Source organism: Rhinatrema bivittatum, chromosome 14 (assembly GCF_901001135.1).
Source record: "Rhinatrema bivittatum chromosome 14, aRhiBiv1.1, whole genome shotgun sequence".
In the NCBI taxonomy this organism is placed as follows: Eukaryota; Metazoa; Chordata; class Amphibia; order Gymnophiona; family Rhinatrematidae; genus Rhinatrema; species Rhinatrema bivittatum.
In genome coordinates, this window is record NC_042628.1 from 2165555 (window position 1) to 2190429 (window position 24875).

At 49.2% G+C, this 24875-nt stretch overlaps 2 protein-coding genes across 13 annotated transcripts in view; one reads left to right on the plus strand and one right to left on the minus strand.

Annotated features, from left to right (window-relative positions):
- The first annotated feature begins 253 nt into the window (after positions 1–253).
- Positions 254–16746, plus strand: ZDHHC4 (zinc finger DHHC-type containing 4). Of its 11 annotated transcripts, none has more exons than XM_029576258.1 (8): positions 254–538; positions 3205–3318; positions 5945–6074; positions 10614–10687; positions 10767–10945; positions 14724–14849; positions 14925–15169; positions 15377–16746. In XM_029576258.1, exons 3-8 carry the CDS (start codon positions 5952–5954, stop codon positions 15653–15655), a joined length of 1026 nt encoding a protein of 341 aa, XP_029432118.1. In that variant the 5' UTR covers positions 254–538; positions 3205–3318; positions 5945–5951; the 3' UTR covers positions 15656–16746. The 11 variants fall into 11 exon arrangements, with proteins under 11 accessions (XP_029432118.1, XP_029432128.1, XP_029432119.1 ...); XM_029576268.1 differs by having other exon boundaries at positions 3245–3318; XM_029576259.1 differs by lacking the exon at positions 254–538 and adding an exon at positions 555–630.
- A 935-nt stretch (positions 16747–17681) lies between these two features.
- E4F1 (E4F transcription factor 1) overlaps positions 17682–24875 on the minus strand; it is a 40184-nt gene continuing 32990 nt past the window's right edge. For both annotated transcript variants that reach the window (XM_029576248.1, XM_029576247.1), the window contains exon 14: positions 17682–24731. In XM_029576248.1, coding sequence (XP_029432108.1) covers positions 24387–24731 — 345 coding nt within the window. In that variant the 3' untranslated portion in view covers positions 17682–24386. The remainder of the gene's footprint in view (positions 24732–24875) is intronic.

The following is a 24875-nucleotide window of genomic DNA, read 5'->3' on the forward strand; positions in this document are numbered from 1 at the left end:
CTCTCCCTACTGACCTCACTCCCTCTTCTTTTTTTTTACTCTCCCTCCCTCTCTCTGCCATCAGGTCCCTTCCCGCTGTCGCACACTGCACCGTCAGCCTCTCCCTCCCTCTCTCTGCCATCAGGTCCCTTCCCACTGTCTCACACACTGCACCGTCAGCCTCTCCCGCCCTCTGCCATCAGGTCCCTTCCCGCTGTCGCACACTGCACCGTCAGCCTCTCCCTCCCTCTCTCTGCCATCAGGTCCCTTCCCACTGTCACACACTGCACCGTCAGCCTCTCCCTCCCTCTCTCTGCCATCAGGTCCCTTCCCACTGTCACACACTGCACAGTTAGCCTCTCCCTCCCTCTCTCCCGCTGTCACACACTGCCCCGTCAGCCTCTCTCCAGCTCCGGGCTCCCTTGCAGATGCCCCGGGAGGGGGGTGCAGTGCAGGACGGTAAGAGAAGCTTCCAGCAGCAGTGAAGCCCTGGCACTAGGACCTGGAGCTGAGCTGCAGGCAGCAGCCCTTGCCCTGCGAGACGTAACTTCCGTGGCGAGTAAGTTGCAGGGAAGCGGGCGGGCGGGCTCAGCTCCCCCCCCCCGGGTACAAGGCGCCGCAATACCGCTCGGGCCGCGGGTGACGTCGCCTGTAAGCGAGGGGTCCCCAGCCCCCAGCCTTGGCTCTTGTCCTTTGCTTCCTCTCCGTGAGAGAAGCGTTGCCTCCCCCTCCCCCCGGGGGCTCAGTAATTCTGCATGGAGGGGGGGGGGAGGGAGGCGGCTGCGCTGACACCGGGCCAAGGAGTTCGCCGCCGACAGGAAGGAGAGGAGCTGGGCAGGAAGGCGCCGCCGAGTATGGAGGCTCTGGAGCAGGTTAACGCCCTGAAAGGGAACCAGGGGGCAGGACAGACCGGATCCGAAAAGAGAGCCTTTCGGGGGGGGGAGGGGGCGAACCTGTGCTGGAGGCCTCCGTCTGGGGGGGGCCTTAAAGAGGGAGCCGGAAGTGGTGAGAGCAGCAGGGGGCGGCTCTGTGCCTCCCGCTCAGACAGAGGAAGGGGCAGCCTTGATGGCTTATAAGAGCCTCAGCAACACAAATCGCAATGGGGGTGAAGCAGGCCGGGCCCAACCCCCGGTGCAAGCCGTGCACTCGCACAGGAGGGCAGCCTGAGGGCCACAACTGGGCTGAGCCAGCTGCTGGCACCACCGGGCCAATCCCGCCAAAGAGGAGGGAGCTGCAGGGCTGCTCAGCCCTTGCCAACCCACCTCATGGGGAGGATATGGAGGAGCTGAGGGACCAGAAGGAAGTGGAGGGCCTGGGCTGCAGGGAGAGGCCTTGGTGTGTGTCTGAGTGTGGGAGAGAGGGAGCACCGAGACAGCTGCAAACTCCAGGCCTGATAGAGGAAGAGGCCCAACGAGCAGCAAGTTCTTTTTGAGCTCTAAAGGCTTCAGTTTATATCAGGAAAGGTTGAGGGATCACAGTGCGTGCTGTTCTTTTCCTGTGTGGCTGAGCATGTGTATGTGAGAGAGGGATCTTTGTGTGTCTATAGGAGGAAGCATGTGCATGTATGTGGGAAACTGTGTGTCTGTATAGATACATGCCGGGGGGGGGGGGGGAGTTTATGCATCCCTCTCTCTCACTAATCCATGACATGTGATACTGGGTCAGACCAAGGGTCCCTCAAGCCCAGCATCCCGTTTCCAAAGGTGGCCAATCCAGGATACAAATACCCAGCAACTACCCCATTAAATAAATTTTATTGTACAAATAACCAGTGGCTATTCCCTTAGTCAGCTTGATTGATAGTTTATGGACTTCTCCAAACTTTTTTTTAAACCTATCTTCCCTTACCACCTCATCTGGCAATGAACTGCACAGGTTAATTGTGCAATGAGTAAAAAATTTTTTTCGCAAGTTGTTTTAAATGTGCTACTTGCTAACTTCATGGAATTGCCCCTGGTCCTTGTATTACCTGAAAGAGTAAACAACCAATTCACATTTACCTGTTGTGGTCCTTTCATGATTTTATAGACTTCTAACATATCCCCCCCCCCCCCCCCCCCCCAACCATCTCAAATTCGACAATCTGCTTTTTGTACTGTTTTGAATGCCCCCTCTATAAAACAAGTCAGATTACCTGACTCTTGGGATCTTCAGTTCACACACGTAAGTCCTTCGGTCTGGAATGCTCTGCTGGAAAGATGGGGATCTCCATTTTAGGACATCCTCAGCCTTATTTACTCCAGCATTGGGGAATACGGAGTGGAGGTTGCTGTGTTTATCTGTATCTTATGCATGCAGGGGATTTTAAGTTGAGAGGTTTTTTGTTGTAAGAGATTAGTTGGCTGTAGTTGGAGGCAGTTATGAAGCAGATGTTTTTTTTGTTTTTTGATGTCTATTTTTATATGATTACGAATGTGATGTGAATCACTAAGAACTTGGGATTGAGTAGGATATTAATTTTTTTTAAATAAAAATGTCAAAATTACCAATGACCTGTTTTGGATTTCAGCTTACTAGTGATTTTGCATAATTTGTGCAAATGACAGGGAATGCAAACTTTCACATGGAAAAACTGTAAATAGCAGAGTTATGCCTGCTCGGGGCTATTTTTCTATGCATTATCACATTTGTGAAGCCAACCACAGTTTACTACATTGGGCTTCTTGGCATCCAGCGGTGAAGTATTCACCTTGCAATTTATTTCCACAAGGTGGCAATGTATACTTGAGAGAGCACAAGGAAAGAGATTCTTTGTGTCTTGTGTGCTGCCTCATCACTTAGTATGTGGATGGCCATGCAGCTAGCTCCAGCTGCAAGGGTGAACAGAGGGACAAGCTCTCCCTGTAATGCAGTTTTTCTCTTTCACACAGAGCACATAATAATGTTCCTGCTCGCTTTTAGTTTCTGACTCGTATCTCCTATTTGCAAAATTTATTTAGCAAGTTCCACAGTGATTAGAGCCAGGTGAGCATGCAGAATTGTTCTCTATATTTTGTACCACAGTCGATGTGAGAGGTTTACGTAAACAAGACTGAATACATTTGAAACTTTGGTGCACTCCAAAAGGAAGTGCATATTTCCAAACTTTTTATAGTTTTGTCTGGTGTTGACAGTGCATACAAATGGAAACATAGTTACAGCAGTAAATAGATAATGAGATCTAAGCTTTAAGACACTGGGTTTGTGCCAACATAAAAAAATACACAGCTTACCTTTTCCCTTCAGAACAGGACACCAATGCCACGTCCCATTTTGCACCTTACAGATGTGGCCATGCTTCCTTACCTTCCCGATGAATGGCAAAACATTCTCAGCGTGACTGAAATCAAAGGTTTCCAGGTATGGAGAGTGAGAGTTATTTTATCCTTTTTACTTTTAACTTTTGGATGCTGTTTGATGTGGCTGCTGTTTTGAAATATTTTATTGGTGTTTGTTTTAAATTTCTCAGATTGTTTAAGAGTTTTTAATTATTGGATCTTCCATTCACCAACGGTTTTGAGATACTTTATTAGTATGTTTATACTATTATGATTTATGTATTTATTATATTTCTTGATTTTGTTTAATGTCCGAGGATTGGTGATGCTTTGTTTTCCCATTATTGCACTGCACATAGTCTGACTTGTTGCAGTTTTCCTATTCAGTTTTTGCTTGCATGTTTCTGTTTATATTTTTTTGGTTTCTTTTTCCTGTATTTGGTGGGCGTCTGCCTGTAAAACAGAGGAGAGGTTTTCTCTGTTAATGTGTAGGAATCTATAGCAGCTTGTTTTTTTCTGTTTTCCTAATATAATATAATATAAGGCCCACAACAATGGAACTCCGACAGGAACAATGCCCGATCACCTTCAAAAAGAGACTCAAAACTTGGCTGTTCGAGCAAGCGTTCAATCTATGCCAATAACCTACCACTACTCACTTCCTTCCTTAGTTATTAGGTCTCCTTCAGAATACACCAATATCGTCACTCCAGTTAGCATTAGCAGCTTATCAACTCGCAGATTGTCTAGTCTGATCACTATCTAATTTTTGTTTAGATGATTACAAGTCTAACTATTGTCTAGCCTGTTGAACAATAAATAGTGTGATATTTTTGTGTATGTTATATGGTGATAACAGTCTCCCAGTTTATTTATTCCAAGTTATATATTCCTTGTTCTATGTAATAGCATTCTTACATGCATGTTAATGTTAAAATATAAACTGAATTGATTTGTAACTCTGCTACATGAATTTCGGTATATAACAATGCTAAATAAATAAATAAAATAAATAAGGTGTATTGGTGTTTTAGGGCATAGTATAATTTTTATATTCTACTTTTCGGCACTTCAAAGTGGATTACATGCATTATAGGTACTTCCCTGTGCCTTTTCATAGGTAAGCTTGTTACATTTTTAAGTGCTGGCCATTAGTGCTGTTTGGGTGTGGTAGGTTTATTATATTTTAACTATAATTTACTCCTGGCTTTCTGAGGGTCAAGCCCATACCTGACCTACATTACAGTAGCCCTAATGCCATAGGGGTTCCAGGTGTCTTTTTTTGTAGGGTTTTCTGGTTGCCACCACCGAAGTGCATGTAGATACTTGTGATTTTTATTTTCCTCAGAAGACTGTACTTTGAATATTTTTTTCATGTAAATTATTTTTAACTGTACATGGAGAGAGCAGGAGGCAAGGGTAAGAGAGTATAAGATTTGCTTAGGCCACCTAATCCTCTTGCACCATCAATGGGCTCTGGGGGAGGGGTGAAGACCCAGAGGGTAGAGGGGGTGACAGTTTTAAAAGTTTAGGTCGCTGGCAGGCCCAAAATGGAGACTGAATAAAGTGGGGTGGGGGGAGGGGAGGGGCTAGCACAGTCTCTGGGTGCTAGCCAGAAGATCGTTGTGGCTAAGAAATTGGTCCGCAGATGGGTAACTAAAGTGTCCTATAAGGGTTAATTATTGTTTGCAGAAACCCTAGAGAAACTAACGAATGTTCAACGACTCCCAGAAGACTGGAATAGAAGCTCTTTCAGAAGCTTTAGATGGAGGGCCGGAGAATCTAGGCACTAGAGGGGCCGTGAGAAATGTCCCTTTCGGGAACATCAGAAAGGGTTTCTAGAACCTCTGAGGAGAAGGGGATCAGAGAGGGTGCAAACTCACTCTTCAGTCCCACTTGTAGGTGACCACCTGGCAAGGTCCTATGGAGAGTGGGTCCACACTACCAGGGACAGGTGGGTCTTAGAGAGCATCCGGAAGGGGTCTGCTCTGGAATTGGCCTCACCAGTCCCAGATTCATTTCTGCTTTCCCCAAGAGGGTTGCAAGCATAAAAGATGCATTCAAGCAACTTTAGAAAGGTTGTGCCCATTAAAGAGCTATAATACTGGGGCCGGGAGGGCGTTATTCCCTCTATTTTGTAGTGACAAAGTAGGAAGGCATTTTTCATCCACTGTTGAATCCAAAAAAAAGTAAACCAACACCTAAGAATTCTCAGCATCGAAACAGAAACCTTCAAATCAGTAATAAGATCTGTAAGAGAAGGAGTGTTTCTCACATCGCTAGAGCTGTTGGAAGCGTATTTCTACATTTGGACAAGGGATGTCCATTAGAAATATTTAAGGTTCACAGTATTAGGCAAGCATTTTCAATTCAGGGCATTATCATCTGGTTTGGCGATGCCACCAACCACAGGCATGCTTTGAGAGAGAGAGGGGGGGGAGTTCATAAATTCAGTTCTTAGCTGGCCTACTCATCTGCTCCCTCTTTATCTCCTAAATGTGTGTGAGAAGGTTGTTCTAGCTAGGGCAGTAGGCTACTGCCGAGTTGCAGGCTATCCCAGAAGATATAACAGCAAGAAAAAAAGAAAAAGGAAGTTCTCTGTCTCCACCTGCTGGGTGAAAAGAGATCCCCGAAATCAGACTGGTCTGCTAGGACTCAAGGAAAAGAAATGAACTGGCAAGACTACATTTCACCTTCTTCTCTTTCAGAGGGCGGATGGACTTTCTCTGGCTTTTCACGATTTATTCTCTTCTGGTTCTGCTCAGTGTCTTTCTGATCTGTTACTGTTCTGGCAGAAACCTCAAGAGCCAGGGAAGGATTCTCAGGCCTGTATCTAAGGTAATCCTGAATTTCTCATTAAATGTGTTTCTTGTTATCCTGAGAGGGAAGGAAGAGAACTAGAGTGAGAGCCAGGATTGGTGCTATTGCTCACAAGTATCAGATCTGTGCTAACTCAGTTTCTTTTTCTGTACATTTCTGCCATTACTAAATGGTTGAGGAAAATCCAATAGTATGGATTTGTCAGAAAGCATCATAGGATCATACACTGAATACCTATGCAGGGTCTGCCACAGGACAGGTTCCACAGTTGTAGCAGCAGTGCAAGCTTTGTGTGCCCCACCACAGAACAGGTATAGCACCGAAAGCAGCAGTGCAAGCTACGCACACCCACACACCAGCAGTACAAGCTACACACACCCACACACCAGCAGTGCAAGCTTTGTGTGCCCCACCACAGAACAGGTACAGCACCAATAGCAGTGCAAGCTTCGCACACCCACACACCAGCAGTGCAAGCTACACACACCCGCACACCAGCAGTGCAAGCTTTGTGTGCCCCACCACAGAACAGGTACAGTACAAAAGCAGTGCAAGCTTCGCACACCCACACACCAGCAGTGCAAGCTACACACACCCGCACACCAGCAGTGCAAGCTTTGTGTGCCCCACCACAGAACAGGTACAGCACCAATAGCAGTGCAAGCTTCGCACACCCACACACCAGCAGTGCAAGCTTTGTGTGCCCCACCACAGAACAGGTACAGCACCAATAGCAGTGCAAGCTTCGCACACCCACACACCAGCAGTGCAAGCTACACACACCCGCACACCAGCAGTGCAAGCTTTGTGTGCCCCACCACAGAACAGGTACAGCACCAATAGCAGTGCAAGCTTCGCACACCCACACACCAGCAGTGCAAGCTTTGTGTTCCCCACCACAGAACAGGTACAGCACCAATAGCAGTTCAAGCTTCGCACACCCACACACCAGCAGTGCAAGCTACACACACCCGCACACCAGCAGTGCAAGCTTTGTGTGCCCCACCACAGAACAGGTACAGCACCAATAGCAGTGCAAGCTTTGCACACCCACACACCAGCAGTGCAAGCTTTGTGTGCCCCACCACAGAACAGGTACAGCACCAATAGCAGTGCAAGCTTCGCACACCCACACACCAGCAGTGCAAGCTTTGTGTTCCCCACCACAGAACAGGTACAGCACCAATAGCAGTGCAAGCTTCGCACACCCACACACCAGCAGTGCAAGCTTTGTGTGCCCCACCACAGAACAGCTACAGCACCAATAGCAGTGCAAGCTTCGCACACCCACACACCAGCAGTGCAAGCTACACACACCCGCACACCAGCAGTGCAAGCTTTGTGTGCCCCACCACAGAACAGGTACAGCACCAATAGCAGTGCAAGCTTCGCACACCCACACACCAGCAGTGCAAGCTACACACACCCGCACACCAGCAGTGCAAGCTTTGTGTGCCCCACCACAGAACAGGTACAGTACAAAAGCAGTGCAAGCTTCGCACACCCACACACCAGCAGTGCAAGCTACACACACCCGCTCACCAGCAGTGCAAGCTTTGTGTGCCCCACCACAGAACAGGTACAGCACCAATAGCAGTGCAAGCTTCGCACACCCACACACCAGCAGTGCAAGCTTTGTGTGCCCCATCACAGAACAGGTACAGCACCAATAGCAGTGCAAGCTTCGCACACCCACACACCAGCAGTGCAAGCTTTGTGTGCCCCACCACAGAACAGGTACAGCACCAATAGCAGTGCAAGCTTCGCACACCCACACACCAGCAGTGCAAGCTACACACACCTGCACACCAGCAGTGCAAGCTTTGTGTGCCCCACCACAGAACAGGTACAGCACCAATAGCAGTGCAAGCTTCGCACACCCACACACCAGTAGTGCAAGCTTTGTGTTCCCCACCACAGAACAGGTACAGCACCAATAGCAGTGCAAGCTTCGCACACCCACACACCAGCAGTGCAAGCTACACACACCCGCACACCAGCAGTGCAAGCTTTGTGTGCCCCACCACAGAACAGGTACAGCACCAATAGCAGTGCAAGCTTTGCACACCCACACACCAGCAGTGCAAGCTTTGTGTGCCCCACCACAGAACAGGTACAGCACCAATAGCAGTGCAAGCTTTGCACACCCACACACCAGCAGTGCAAGCTTTGTGTGCCCCACCACAGAACAGGTACAGCACCAATAGCAGTGCAAGCTTCGCACACCCACACACCAGCAGTGCAAGCTTTGTGTGCCCCACCACAGAACAGGTACAGCACCAATAGCAGTGCAAGCTTCGCACACCCACACACCAGCAGTGCAAGCTACACACACCCGCACACCAGCAGTGCAAGCTTTGTGTGCCCCACCACAGAACAGGTACAGCACCAATAGCAGTGCAAGCTTCGCACACCCGCACACCAGCAGTGCAAGCTTTGTGTGCCCCACCACAGAACAGGTACAGCACCAATAGCAGTGCAAGCTTCACACCCCCGCACACCAGCAGTGCAAGCTTTGTGTGCCCCACCACAGAACAGGTACAGCACCAATAGCAGTGCAAGCTTCGCACACCCACACACCAGCAGTGCAAGCTTTGTGTGCCCCACCACAGAACAGGTACAGCACCAATAGCAGTGCAAGCTTCGCACACCCACACACCAGCAGTGCAAGCTACACACACCCGCACACCAGCAGTGCAAGCTTTGTGTGCCCCACCACAGAACAGGTACAGCACCAATAGCAGTGCAAGCTTCGCACACCCACACACCAGCAGTGCAAGCTTCGCACACCCACACACCAGCAGTGCAAGCTACACACACCCGCACACCAGCAGTGCAAGCTTTGTGTGCCCCACCACAGAACAGGTACAGTACAAAAGCAGTGCAAGCTTCGCACACCCACACACCAGCATTGCAAGCTACACACACCCGCTCACCAGCAGTGCAAGCTTTGTGTGCCCCACCACAGAACAGGTACAGCACCAATAGCAGTGCAAGCTTCGCACACCCACACACCAGCAGTGCAAGCTTTGTGTGCCCCATCACAGAACAGGTACAGCACCAATAGCAGTGCAAGCTTCGCACACCCACACACCAGCAGTGCAAGCTTTGTGTGCCCCACCACAGAACAGGTACAGCACCAATAGCAGTGCAAGCTTCGCACACCCACACACCAGCAGTGCAAGCTACACACACCTGCACACCAGCAGTGCAAGCTTTGTGTGCCCCACCACAGAACAGGTACAGCACCAATAGCAGTGCAAGCTTCGCACACCCACACACCAGTAGTGCAAGCTTTGTGTTCCCCACCACAGAACAGGTACAGCACCAATAGCAGTGCAAGCTTTGCACACCCACACACCAGCAGTGCAAGCTACACACACCCGCACACCAGCAGTGCAAGCTTTGTGTGCCCCACCACAGAACAGGTACAGCACCAATAGCAGTGCAAGTTTCGCACACCCACACACCAGCAGTGCAAGCTTTGTGTGCCCCACCACAGAACAGGTACAGCACCAATAGCAGTGCAAGCTTCGCACACCCACACACCAGCAGTGCAAGCTACACACACCCGCACACCAGCAGTGCAAGCTTTGTGTGCCCCACCACAGAACAGGTACAGCACCAATAGCAGTGCAAGCTTCGCACACCAGCAGTGCAAGCTTTGTGTGCCCCACCACAGAACAGGTACAGCACCAATAGCAGTGCAAGCTTCACACCCCCGCACACCAGCAGTGCAAGCTTTGTGTGCCCCACCACAGAACAGGTACAGCACCAATAGCAGTGCAAGCTTCACACCCCCGCACACCAGCAGTGCAAGCTTTGTGTGCCCCACCACAGAACAGGTACAGCACCAATAGCAGTGCAAGCTTCGCACACCCACACACCAGCAGTGCAAGCTTTGTGTGCCCCACCACAGAACAGGTACAGCACCAATAGCAGTGCAAGCTTCGCACACCCACACACCAGCAGTGCAAGCTACACACACCCGCACACCAGCAGTGCAAGCTTTGTGTGCCCCACCACAGAACAGGTACAGCACCAATAGCAGTGCAAGCTTCGCACACCCACACACCAGCAGTGCAAGCTTTGTGTGCCCCACCACAGAACAGGTACAGCACCGATAGCAGCAGTGCAAGCTACGCCCACCCACACACCAGCAGTGCAAGCTTTGTGTGCCCCACCACAGAACAGGTACAGCACCAATAGCAGCAGTGCAAGCTTCACAACCCTAATCCTCCCTCCCCCCATGTAGGTACTGGAATGAATACATTGTTTTATATCGACATAGTAAATTTCAAAATATCACACCTAAAAGTAATTATGAATGTATCAATGTAACCCGCCCCAAACTTTGGTGGGCACGGGCTATAAAATCTTTTAAATAAATAAGACAGCAGGTGGGTTTTTATGATTTTGAGATGCTCTTGTTCCATATGTTAGGCATTTTTGGTGAAGATCATTATAAACGTGTAACGGCATCTCCTCTCCAAAGTCCCAGTCTAATCCCTACTTCTTGGTGCATAATTTCCACTTGCCATGCTGCTCTTTTTACAGATCGTGCACTGCATCGTTCCCCCATGGCTGCAGCAGACAACGCAGAACACCGTGCACAGGCTGTGCCATACCCGGTGCGTACACTGCAGCTGCAGGGCTGTCTGCTTTTCCCAGCTTGCGGCCCACACTCAGTCTGCCCTCCTCTCTCCTCAGGACTCTGCTGTTTGTGCTCCTGCACCTGGTGTTGGACCTGGCTGTCTTTGCAGAGTACAGCTGGGAAATCTTTGGATACTGCCTGGAGCTGGAGTTCTGCTGGTTTTACCTCGTCCTTCCTTACGGCCTGCTCACACTGAACATTTTCTTCTTTTTCCTGTCTAGTGTCACTGACCCCGGTGAGAGGGGTTTGGTTAGAGAGAGAGAATGAGTGGATAATGAACAAAAGTTACTGGGGAAACCCATCTCCCTTAGCTGCCTGCAGAAAGCATGGGGCCAGAGGCTCGCTTAGCTCTCTCTCACCCCTCTAGAGGAGGAGGTGGTGAAGGAGAAGAGGACTGAGCTACCGCTTAAAGGGCTCCAAGCCCAGCCCTCCCCAAGTTGGTGGCAGAATGTTGGCCCTGTCTGCCTCAGTTTACTCACGTGGGAAAGACTTAAGAGGTTAGGTCTTCAGCTTGGAGAGGATGAGTGAACATGGGTAGAAGGGAGATTTAGAAAATGTGGAGTGGGCAAAAAGGGCAGTTATTTACCCTTTCACATCGTACTAGAACTAAGGGCCACTCCATGAAAAAACAAGAAAATTGGAGAAAGTGCTTTTTCACTCAACACAAATTGTGGAATTTGTTGCTGCAAGGTGTGCTTAAGTTATCTGGTACAGCTGGATTTAAAAGGGGCTTGGTTAGGGTCCTGTTCATACCCCTCATCAGTTCAGCCAAGTAGACTTTGCATCCCTACCAGCAGATAAAAGTAGAGAACAAAACCTGTGAAGCACCCTGAGAGTGCCTTAGTATTTCTCTGTCTCCAGAGAACAAAACCTGTGAAGCACCCTGAGAGTGCCTTAGTATTTCTCTGTCTCCAGAGAACAAAACCTGTGAAGCACCCTGAGAGTGCCTTAGTATTTCTCTGTCTCCAGAGAACAAAACCTGTGAAGCGCCCTGAGAGTGCCTTAGTATTTCTCTGTCTCCAGAGAACAAAACCTGCGAGGCGCCCTGAGAGTGCCTTAGTATTTCTCTGTCTCCAGAGAACAAAACCTGTGAGGAACCCTGAGAGTGCCTTAGTATTTCTCTGTCTCCAGAGAACAAAACCTGTGAAGCACCCTGAGAGTGCCTTAGTATTTCTCTGTCTCCAGAGAACAAAACCTGTGAAGCGCCCTGAGAGTGCCTTAGTATTTCTCTGTCTCCAGAGAACAAAACCTGCGAGGCGCCCTGAGAGTGCCTTAGTATTTCTCTGTCTCCAGAGAACAAAACCTGTGAGGAACCCTGAGAGTGCCTTAGTATTTCTCTGTCTCCAGAGAACAAAACCTGTGAGGCACCCTGAGAGTGCCTTAGTATTTCTCTGTCTCCAGAGAACAAAACCTGTGAGGCACCCTGAGAGTGCCTTAGTATTTCTGTCTCCAGAGAACAAAACCTGCGAGGCGCCCTGAGAGTGCCTTAGTATTTCTCTGTCTCCAGAGAACAAAACCTGTGAGGCACCCTGAGAGTGCCTTAGTATTTCTCTGTCTCCAGAGAACAAAACCTGCGAGGCGCCCTGAGAGTGCCTTAGTATTTCTCTGTCCCCAGAGAACAAAACCTGTGAGGAACCCTGAGAGTGCCTTAGTATTTCTGTCTCCAGAGAAAAAAACCTGTGAGGCTGAGAGTGCCTTAGTATTTCTCTGTCCCCAGAGAACAAAACCTGTGAGGCTGAGAGTGCCTTAGTATTTCTCTGTCTCCAGAGAACAAAACCTGTGAAGCACCCTGAGAGTGCCTTAGTATTTCTCTGTCTCCAGAGAACAAAACCTGTGAAGCACCCTGAGAGTGCCTTAGTATTTCTCTGTCTCCAGAGAACAAAACCTGCGAGGCGCCCCGAGAGTGCCTTAGTATTTCTCTGTCTCCAGAGAACAAAACCTGCGAGGCGCCCCGAGAGTGCCTTAGTATTTCTCTGTCCCCAGAGAACAAAACCTGTGAGGCTGAGAGTGCCTTAGTATTTCTCTGTCTCCAGAGAACAAAACCTGTGAAGCACCCTGAGAGTGCCTTAGTATTTCTCTGTCTCCAGAGAACAAAACCTGTGAAGCACCCTGAGAGTGCCTTAGTATTTCTCTGTCTCCAGAGAACAAAACCTGCGAGGCGCCCCGAGAGTGCCTTAGTATTTCTCTGTCTCCAGAGAACAAAACCTGCGAGGCGCCCCGAGAGTGCCTTAGTATTTCTCTGTCTCCAGAGAACAAAACCTGTGAGGCTGAGAGTGCCTTAGTATTTCTCTGTCTCCAGCAGATGGCAGAGGTGCCATCTGCTGACGAAATAAAATTTAAAAAAAATCATGTTAGCGGAAGGTCAGAGATTGAACTGGGGCTCCCTAAGGTGTTAGGAACCTTTGCGGACCATCCCTCAGGTGGTCCGCAAAGGACTGATCTGGGTATGAACAGGAAAAGAAAAGAGGTTACCTGCTTATTTTTTCCTGGAATACCACAGATCAAGCCAGAGTCCCATCACTGTTTTGCTGCCGGAAGACTGAATGTCCTGATATTAATTGCAGAAAGTTTACGAACTGTGGATAAGATGATGAGTTTTGAGTTAAGTGGTTATTAGTGTTATTTTCTGGAAGGATGGGAGGCTCCAGGGCAGGGGGTCCCAACCCTGAGTTTCCTGTTCACCCTGAAAAAGGGGGATGGACTCTACTCTTTAGCTTGGGTACAGGTTCTTCAAAGTTTTCGTTCTCTGCCTTCATCTACTGCTAGGGATGCAAAACCCATTTGTCTGGACTGATCTATGGTATTTCAGGAACGAAAATTAGCAGGTAAGAACCAATTTTCCTTTCTTGAAGGAAAAGTCCATAAACACTTACAGGCCAATGCAATACCAGCAGAGCTAAAAATGTGCATCCAAACTGGAGACTTTTTAATGCGCACTCAGTCACCTCTCCCGGCCGCTTGATGTAGTGGGCAAAAGAGCCACGGCACTGGGAAAAAGTGTGCATCGCTAGCATCGGGTGCCCAGGAGAAGTGGCTGTGCATGGGTTAGGAAAATGGATGCTCAGTTTTAAAAACAAATGCTTGTAAAATGGACCGCCTGCTTCCCTAACCTGACCGCTGGCAAGACCTTTTTTTTCACGTTGCTGCTTTCTGTGGTTTCTCAGACTTAATATTGCCACAATATTGTCAAAGGAACCACAGAAAAGCAGTATTTTTCTGTAAACTTTGGAGTTCAAGACTTATCAGCTCCGGTGCTGGCGTTAAGTTTTGAGGGTATTTATTTATTTATTTATATACCGCACATTTGGGCATTTACATGTCCATCTAGGCGGTTTACAATCTTACGACCATAATTAAAACAAACGCATCCTGCACACATTTATTTTTTACATAAGGGGGTACTAGCTAATAGCCTCATCAACATGGCATTTACATGTGATGAACGCTATTAGCTGCGCACATCCCTTTATTGCATAAAGGGTTATGGGCATGCATCCAACCACGAGTTAACTTTTGTGCGAGCGCACAGTATTGCATCAGCCTGTTAGGTAGGTAAACTTGGGGAGTCACTGCTTATCAGTGCGTGAGCAACCAAGAATTGGCTCTGGTCCTTGCAATCTGCCACGTACGTTCTCCTCTAGTGCCCTGCACCGCCACTATCAGACAGCATGCTGGGCTCTGTGGACCTCAGGTCTGATTCAGCACAGCATATTTTACCTTTCTTTCCTTCTTCACTTTGGAAATTGTCCTATACTGCATACTTCCCCCTTTAGTGCAAATAAAAAACAAGTTGGGATGCTTAGTAATATTTATTTCAATTTTTGCGATAAAGGCCTTAAAGATCCTGAGCCCAAGTAGCACAGATGCGATCAATGCTCGACTTTTAGCTGTTTCTTTCCCTGTAAGTGCAAAGCTCCCTTCCAAATAGTTGGCCCACAGAAGCACTAACAGTCTTGGAGGGCCCTTCATGGAGTAAGAGATTGGTTTAATGGCTACAATTTTATCATCGATAGGTACAATAACAAAATCAAACCTTAAGCAGTGTCTTCAGACGCATTGCAACAATGAAGAAACGTTTCTGCAACACAGGCTGTGCCCTACGTGTAACCTGCGGAAACCTGCCCGCTCCAAGCACTGCAGTAAGGAGGGGTGATGGGGTTAGAGGGGGGCTCGCAGGTGGTAAGAGGTGAGAACGTCTCTCTCTCTCCCCCTAGGAGTGTGCAACAGGTGTGTCCAGCGGTTCGATCATCATTGTGTGTGGGTGAATAACTGCATTGGTGCCCTGAATGCCCGCTACTTCCTGCCTTACCTGCTCACACTGACGGTCCTGGCTGCTTATCTTGCAGCCCTTACTGCTGCCTTTCTCCTTCAAGTTGTCATCCTGTCTGGTATAACGCTGGGAGGATACCAGGATGCAGAGGGCCAGCAGTGGCCCATGGAGACTCAGCTGGTTATTCAGGTACATGGCATGGTCCTGGCACATGGCTACACGTCTTGATTACTTTACATTTTTCCTCTTGCTGCCTTTGCAGACACACAATTCAGAGTGGGGTTGGTTTCATGTAGTCACCGCCCCTTTAGCAACACAGCTCTGCCGCTCTCATCTTTGCTCATTTACACTAAGGCGGATTCTTGTTGTAAATGCTGTTTTTTTCCCTGTTTTTAGCACCTGTTCCTGACCTTCCCTCGCATTGTTTTCCTGCTGGGGTTCCTGCTTCTGCTGTGGCTCTTAGCTGGTGGGTACACCTGTTTTATGTTCTATCTGCTGCTCACAAATCAAACCTCCAACGAATGGTTTATGCGTAAAAGAGAGGGATGTGCTCAGTGCCGGCTTCTGCTGCCACACGCGGAACACTCAGCGTACAAAAACCGCTACTCAAAGGGAATACTGGAGAACCTCAGGGAAGTCTTCCAACCAAACCTTCAGCAGAAGAAGAGAAAGTAAGAGAAAAGAGCTCTTCTGTAGTTTTAGAAGGTTTTTTAAATTTGAATTAAAGAATTTTTAGGAACATCTCTAGTTCAAATTATTTCAGTACTAACATTTCCCATCCCTACTGCTACAGTTTTACCCTTTGCACCCCGTATTATCACCACCTGGTAGCATCCCTGCTAGTCCAGTACTGTGCCCCTCATGCACAGATCTACTAGTGCACCTCATTGCTGCTAGCCCAATCCTGAGATCCTCCTGCACAGCTCTACCAGCACAGCTCACTGCTGCCCTGCAGGCCCCCACTGCTAGCCCAATACTGAGATCCTCCTGCACAGGTCACTACTGCCCTGCCTTGAAACCCTCCTGTATAGTTCTGCCTGTGCACTTTACTCCTACCCTGCAGGCACCTGCTGCTAGCCCAATCCTGAGATCCTCCTGCACAGCTCTACTTGTGCACCTCACTGTTGCTAGCCCAATCCTGAGATCCTCCTGCACAGCTCTACTAGTGCACCTCACTGCTGCTAGCCCAATCCTGAGATCCTCCTGCACAGCTCACTGCTTCCCTGCAGGCACCTGCTGCTAGCCCAATCCTGAGATCCTCCTGCACTGCTCACTGCTGCCCTGCATTAAGACCCTCCTGTATAGTTCTGCCTGTGCACCTTACTCCTACCCTGCAGGCACCTGCTGCTAGCCCAATACTGAGATCCTCCTGCACAGCTCTACTAGTGCAGCTCACTGTTGCTAGCCCAATACCGAGATCCTCCTGCACAGCTCTACTAGAGCACCTCACTGTTGCTAGCCCAATACTGAGATCCTCCTGCACAGCTCTACTAGTGCAGCTCACTTGCTAGCCCAATACTGAGATCCTCCTGCACAGGTCACTGCTGCCCTGCATTGAGATCTTCCTGCACAGCTCTGCCAGCACAGCTCACTGCTGCCCTGCAGGCCCCCACTGCTAGCCCAATACTGAGATCCTCCTGTACAGTTCTGCCTGCACACCTTACTCCTACCCTGCAGGTCCCCGCTGCTACCCCGTACCGAGACCCTCACCCAGACGTTTGACCAGTACACTTCCTGCCTCATCTGAAACTGCCACAACAGTTCCAGTCGTGAGCCGCTCACACAGTACTCCGTCACTCAAAGCCTTGCTTCACAGAGAGCATGCTTTATGAAAATGAACACATTTTTGTAAAAACATTTTAAACTGGAAAAAATGTCATGGGCTGAACTGTACAAGGAATACATCTGTGTGCAATTGTAAAAGTTGGTGTTTTAACTGCAGCACAGTCCTTGGAATGGTGAGCTAACCACCAGCCAAGCAAGGACCAGAACGGGCTGTTTTATTGTTCAGACTCTAAAAAGTACTTCACATTCTTTTACCACTGTTCCACATTTCCTACAATTTGGAAGGATTGTGTGTACAGGCCTGGAATATTAAGCACCCAACTGGACCCGCCGAGGAACATGTATCCCATCTCACTGCAAAGAGCCAAGTCTAACAGGGCTTCCATACTCAAAATGTTTGATCTAATTACTTTAAAACTGATTAGCATTTTTTAGGCTAATGATAAAGGTATGTACAGTGCTATATAATAGCATTGAAATAGGTTTACAATTAAATTCATTTTCAACAAGTGTTTAATGGATTACTAAGCGACTCCATTAATCGCCTTGGGTGCGCCGCTGTAGCATTAGGCATTCTGTTTGCTAACGAGGTATACTGAAATAAGTGCAGAGGCGGTGCGTATGTTATATCAGGATGTCATACTTCCACTCAAACCAAAAAGAGAGCAGGATAGTTTAGTACGGTCCAGGGGGAATGCACACCGCCTCTCTTCTGTACCAAGGTGCCCCATCCAGCCAGGGTGGGTGAAAGCAGCAAATGCTTAGTCAGAACAGTTTAAACACCCTGCCAAAGCTCACTCTGTGCAAAACACTGCTGCAGCTTCTCTCTAGCGCTGGCTATAGATCTTTAACTCTATTACCTCTAGTGGCCTGCTGCAGGCCTGCTTTCCATGCCCTGGATTGGCCTTGTTACAGGCCCCACTGCTTATGTTTCACGTCATTTTTTTTTTTTTTTTTTTTTTTTTTACAGACAATCCTCTTGTCCTGTTCTAATCCCCTTCCTCACAAAGGAAAATTGGTTCTTCTCTGCTAATTTTTGTTCCTTTAATACCACACATCGGTACAGACAAGTGGGTTTTGCATCCCTACCAGCAGATGGAGACAGAACAAAAACTTTGAGGCACTGCTACATAAATGAGTGGCACCTGCAGTTCCTGACCTGTACCCAAGCCAAATTAGATACCATTCCCCTGTACCAGGGCGAACTAAAAAATGGAGACCTACAAAAATCCAGTACCAAAACCAGTTGGTCAATCGCTTAACTCAAATATAACTGTTTCACATGGTAAGAACAACTCTTCAATATCCAGCGTAGAAGTACCAGGAAACTCAGTCTTTCAGCATCAATACCGGGGTAGGTCTCTGACTGATCTGTGGTATCACAGGAACAAAAATTAGCAGTTAAGACCCAATGTTCCTTTGCTGAACATACCCAGATCAGTCCAGACAAGTCGGATATACCAAAGCAACCCTACACCAGGCGGGAACCCGAGAAACCCACTCTCAACACACTTTCACCGAAAATCATATCATCTTGTGCCCAAACATCCAATCGTAATGCCTGGTGAAAGTACGAAGCGAGGACCACACCATGGCCCTAGATATCTCTGGGGGAGACACCAACTGACACTCTGCCCAAGAGGCTGTCTGAGCTCTAGTCAAATGTGCCTTAAGACCCGTCGGAATGGCGTGCTCCTTACAAATATAGGCCTAACAAATAGTCTCTTTCAACCACCAAGCCAAAGTAGCTTTAGATGCTCTCTCCCCTTTCTTCGGCCCACTGAACACCACAAAGAGATGGTCCGATCTCCGAAAGGAATTAGTGACCTTCAAATAATACAACAGAGCATGATGCACATCCAGACTATGGAGATCCTTATCCTTGGCAGAATCTCTCAACCACACCAGGAACCTCGGTATTTCAACTGTCTGATTCACAGGGAAGGCAGAAACATTTCTGGCAAAAAAGGAAGGTACTGTACGCAAGGACACACTGTCATTAGAAATATGCAAGAAAGGATCACGACAAGATAGAGCCTGAAGCTCCAAAATCCTCCTGGCTGAACAAATCACAAAACAAAAAAAACGTCTTCAATGTAAGGTCCTTCAAAGAGGCTCATCCCAAAGGCTTAAAAGGAGGATCACAGAGAACCCACAAGACTAAACTGAGGTTCCAAGCTGGACATGCCTTTTAAACCAGAGGTCTCACATGCTTTACCCCTTTCAGGAATCGGATGACATCAGGATGAGAGGCCAAAGGCTTGCCCCTCACCTTGCCCCCGAGACAACTCAAGGCAGAAACCTGGATACAGAGCAAACTATAGGCCAAACCCTTGGACAAGCCTTGCTGTAGAGGATACAGCTGACAGAGGATACAGCTGCTGCTGAACACACCAGGTCTCAAAAACCTTCCAAACCCATACGTATGCCATGGAAGTAGAAAGTTGTCTAGCCTGGAGAAGGGTAGAAATTATTGGTTCCAAATATCCCTTCATGCGTAAGCGCCGCCTCTCAAAAGCCAAGCCACGAGAGAAAAGCGATCCTCTCGATCTGAAAATATGGGGACCTGCTGCAGCAATCCCGCCAGATGAGCCAGCCGAAGAGGTTCTTCCACCGCAAGATGCACCAGATCCGCAAATCATGGACGATGCAGCAACTCTGGTGCCACGAGTACCTACTGATCCTGGGTGCGCTTCTATGCGCCGTAGCACTCAACCTATGAGAGGCCACAGAGGAAACACATACAGAAGGATCCCTGTCAGCCACAGAATCTAGTCCTACTGAATCGCCTTCCCTTCTGTGACTGAAGAATATTGTCTTTGCATTGGCCCACATGACCATGAGATCCAGCTGCAGAACACCCTATCTGGCACAAATACGATTCCAGGCTTCCGGGGACAGTTCCCACTCCTCGGGATCCAACTGTTGCCTGCTTAGAAAATCTGCCTTCACATTGTCTACTCCCGCTACGTGGGAAGCCACAATTCCCTCAAGGTGACGCTCCGCCCATACAAACAATAGCTGAGATTCATGAGCCACAGCAGGACTCTTCGTTCCTCCTTGACGGTTGATATATGCCACAGTTGTTGCTTTGTCTGAAAACACACGAACCATGCGACCTTCGACCAGAGGCAGAAACTCTTCCAGTGCTCCACTCACCGCCCTCATCTCCAAATGATTGATGGACCAGGCCTTCACCACCACCCAATCCGGAGCTTCGAGGTCCACTCCTCGACAGCCACCACGCAAAACTGGACCCTGGACTCCTTCAGAAGAGACAACGGGATATAAAACTGTTCCGATATCGGATTCCACCTAGACAACACCACCTTCTGCAGCAGTCGCATATAAGCAAAGGCCCACGAAACTAGATACAACATTGAGGCCATGGAGCCCAGGTCTTATGAGTAATCCCAGACCCTTGGAACTGGGAGCCATAGAAGGCGGGTGACTTGCACCTGCAACTTCAATATCCTGTCCGCTGTCGAAGAGGGCTCCTAGATACTCCAATGATTGAGATGGAACCAGATGACTAGCACATTGATCACCCATCCCAGGGATCTTGGTGTTCATCACTCGCTGCACCAAACGACTGTACTCCTTTTCCGCCTTCACCCATTCGTCGACTCCATCTGCTGCACGGGGGACATAACCCACCGTCTGGACTGATCCTGTACATACAGGGAATATCCCTTTTCGTCTCAAGGCTGCCGCTACCACCACCATCACACCTTTGTGAAGGTTAGAGGAGCCGTGGCCAGCCCAAAGGGAAGAGCCCGAAATTGGAAATGACAACTCAGCACTTTGAACCACAGAAATTTCTGATGGTCCTTTCGAATGGGAATATGCAGATAAGTCTAAGTGAGATCCAAAGACACCAGGAATTCTCCTTTGCGGACCACAGCAATCACTGTACACAGAGTCTCCCATCTGAAAACGTGGCACCTGCAAGCTTACTTTCATTTTTTGCAAATCCAAGATGGGACAGAACGTGCCCTCCTTTTTTGGAACCACAAAATAGATGGAATAACTTCCCTGCCCCTGTTTGCTCAGTGGCACCAGAACTATGGCCTCCAAGCTTATCAACCTTTGTAGAGTCCCCCCCTCTACAACTTCCTGTTTGTTTCGAGAAGAGCAGTAGGACTCCAGAAAGGCATCCCTGAACAGAGAAGAAAATTCTAAGGCATAAAAGTCTCTTATAGCCTCCAGAACCCACCGGTCCGAGGTAACCTTGATCCACGTAAAAATGGGACAACCTGCCCCCCCTACCGCTGCCAGCGAGGTGTGGGTGAGCCTGGCTTCATCGGGAGGGCTTACTCCCTCTGGTCCCCTGATCAGAACCGCTTCTGGAGGACCTGCCGGCACCCCGGAAAGACCTTATTGCCCTTCATATCCTCCGGCAGTCTACTGCCCTTGATTTCCCCCAGGGACTTCTTCAGCTGATCCCAGTACCTCCCAAAAAGCAGCTTCCCCTTAAAGGGAAGACTGCATAACTGAGCCTTGGACCACATGTCCACCGACCAATTGCTCAGCCATAGAAGCCGGCGTGCCGCCACCACAGAGACCATGCTCCTAGCTGAAGTGCACACCAAATCATACAACACATCCACAACAAACCATCCCTGCTACTAGGCGAGCCACTCCTGTGGCTTCTGAATCCAACATAAACAAGCACACACTGCAGCTCGCAGACTTAAGGATGACACCTCAAACATGCGCTTCAAATGAATTTCCAATTTGCAATCCTGGACATCCTTCAGTGCGGCAGACCCCGCCACCGGAATCGTAGTCTACTTAGTCACTGCAGAGACTGCCACATCCATCTTAAGAGTTTTAAAGGGGTCCAAATGCTCCTCCAATAAAGGGTAAAGCTTCGTCATTGCCCTACTGACCATCAAGCCCGCTTCTGGGAAATCTCACTCCCAGCTAATGAGCTTCTGAATCTTTTCAGAGATGGGGGAAGGCACTAGGTGGACCCTTCAGACCATCCAGGCCCGGTTCGACGTCCTCATTATCTGACTAGTTTCACCCCCAATTCCTCCAGCACCTGGGGAATGAGAGGCCAAAGCTCCTCCTTTTTAAATAGCAGGACCACCCAAGGGTCTTCCCCCTCAGCCCTGGTCCCCTCAACGAGGTCCAGATCGTCCTTGCTCAAATCCGGATCCGGGCTCTGATCCCCATCTGGGTACACTACTTGAGGAGACACCGCCTTTTCCTGCAGCTCATCCGAGTCATCCAGATTCCTGGGGTCAACCTCCGCACCAGCACCGCGCAACCCCAGATGCTTGCCAACATGCCCCAAACCACTTGCTGAAGCCAGCCGAGGTCTCTTGGACGGCCCTGGATTTATCTCCTTGGATATCCTCTTTCCTGCACTTTTCCTAGCCAGGAAAGCCCTGTGCATGATCAGAACAAATTCGGGGGAAAAACCCCATGGGCCATCAAACCTATGCTCAGGAATACTACACTCAATCAGCTCCCTCCTCAGGCCCATCCTCTAGCTCCTGCCCCGCAAGACAGAGAGGAGGGGAGTCATCCGATTCCTGGCTGGCTGGAGTCCCCTTGGCTGCGATCCCCCTCGGAAGCATCAGAAATGGAGATCCTTTGGCTCTTGCTGCAGGCCCCACGGAGCGAGAGGCCCTCCTGGCCTTTGAAACCTTAGCGGAACATCCCTCCCCCTCCGAAACAACCTGTGCGCAGAGAAAGGGAACTTAATTGGGCTGACCAAAGCCCGCAGGCCTTATAGGCCTCCATATGTGTGGCTTCTCTGCCAAGAGGCCTGCTCCCACATGCACTACCATGAGGCAGGCCGCACCACGTGGTAGCCCTGCCGAGACGCACGACCGCACCAACACTGAGGGTGCTCAGGAACAAACAGCAGCAGCCTGAACAGCGTGCACTAAAAGCAGCACACAGGAAACTTTCCCCATCAGGGAAAAAACAGAAACCTCCGCCAGCACAATCAGCTCCCACTCCCCTACCGTCCCCGGCGGCCCCTGTGGTCGACTGCCCCGGCACTGCTCCGCAGGTCGATTCTCCTGGCTCTAAACTTGCTGTGTCACTACACTTTTTTTTTTTTTTTTTAACTTAAACAAGCAGCAAACAAAAAGGGATACTTCCCTGAGAAAGCCAGCAGCGGACAGGAGGGGACTTTGCGGTACGAAGAGGGAGCCAGTCCCCTGGCTATCAGAGACCCTGGAAGTAGCGGGCCACAACCGTCAGGGGTATCCAACACATGGTTAGCCAGGCTCAACCTGAGGGATGGCCCATCAAGGAACCTGGCACATCGGGAAGCAGATCCAAATCTCCAAAACTGCAGAATCAGTCAGGACTGCAGGAGATGCACCTCTACCACCTGCTGGAGTCAGAGAAATACTGAGGGACTGCAGGGTCTGCACCTCTACCACCTGCTGGAGTCAGAGAAATACTGAGGGACTGCAGGTGGCACTCGAGGTTATGTAGCAGTGCCTCAAAGTTTTTGTTCTGTCTCCATCTGCTGGTAGGGATGCACAACCCACTCGTCTGGACTGATCTGGGTATGTTCAGGAAACAGAACTACAAGGCCATTGTGCACATCTCTTGAAGTGATACAGATAAGCAGCACCATTAACACTGTTCATTGACGTACAAACCAAACCCCATGACAGCTTGAACCTCCCAGTGCGAGGGCCACATGTGGCTCAGGTTTTCAGAGTATCCCTAAGTGAATATGCATATAATTGCGGTAGTGTGCACAGTCATTAGGGACATTCTGGGAATCTGCCTCAGACTGTAAAGGAATAGCCCTGGCTTCCCGCACTTACTCTTAGCCGCAGCCAGCAAAGCTTTAAGTGAAACACACTGCCAGCTGAAGCCATGCTTAATCCTGCAGAAAAGGCAAGCTGGCTGAGTGCCCACCCTGGGCAGTCCTCATCCCTGAGAGGTGCAGCTCTCCCTGTCCTAGAAATGCCCCGAGAGCAGATGCTGAAAGTGACTCTTAGCAGCATTAGCTACCATGTAAAAATGAGATGTCAACCACGGCTACGGCTGCCGGGAGAAAGTTTGCTACTTGAAGACAAAGTTCAGGCTGCTTTTTACTGCATAGTAGAAATGTGTTCTGCAGCTTCAGCACCATCTTCTCCAAAAGTCTGTTGAGCAGCTGATTTGGGAATACTCAGGGACCATGCACCAGGCACAAAAATACTCAGCACTATGGTTAAGAAGCTGTAACAAAAGTACAGTAGCCATCTCTTATACTTTTAGTATACTTCAAAGCTCTTAAACGCAATATAATTCATAAAGACATTTGTGTGTGAAAAATATTCCCAGTTACAAAGGGGTCCATTTTTGAAAGGCTGCAGCTTTCGGGTGTCTTCTTTTACAGAGCACGTTTACCTGAAGAATCGCAGGGGGCTGCTGGGCAGGAATCAGATTACCCTCTTCCTGCAGCTTTGTCTGACCCAGAATACCTGTCTGTATTTGCACTTTTGTTTTAATAAAGGCCACTCTTTTCAAACCTCTCCTGCGCCATGGAGCAGGGAGGAGCTGGCAGAGGCACAGCAGCGGCTTCTTTACCCAGAAGCTCTCTGGAATAGCATGGACCCCACAGGAAAGGGTTAAAGCAATGTTTCTGTGAAGTGCCTCACACAATAACCGTCTGCACTTCCACTTCTCCTTCCTGAGAGGCAATGACAAATTCCCTAGAGTGCTCAATCATCTCGAGATCCTCAGAGGCCACCATGGTAAGCGTGGCTCCCTCCTCCGACGCGCCATCCGTAGTCAGCACGGCTCCTTCACCGATGACAGATGCCAAGGTCAGTGCGACCTGCTCCGTTAAAGACTCTGGTGTGGCAATGGTGATTGTGTCCGTAGCATCAGTGGCGACCTGGGGATTTTCAGCCACCGTGACATTCTGCACGAGGATCTGGTGGCCAGAGGTTGCCCGATTCACTATCTGCTGCACTACCTGCATGATGTGGCTATCCACCTGTGTCACAAGAGAGAGAAAAGGTGAACAAGTCCCTGCACACAAAGAACACAATTCTGCACTATCAGGTCGCACGGTTTTAAATTCCCACCCCTCTAACTGAAAGTTGTGCCCAGGATTGCGGGGGGGATACATTTAGATGTG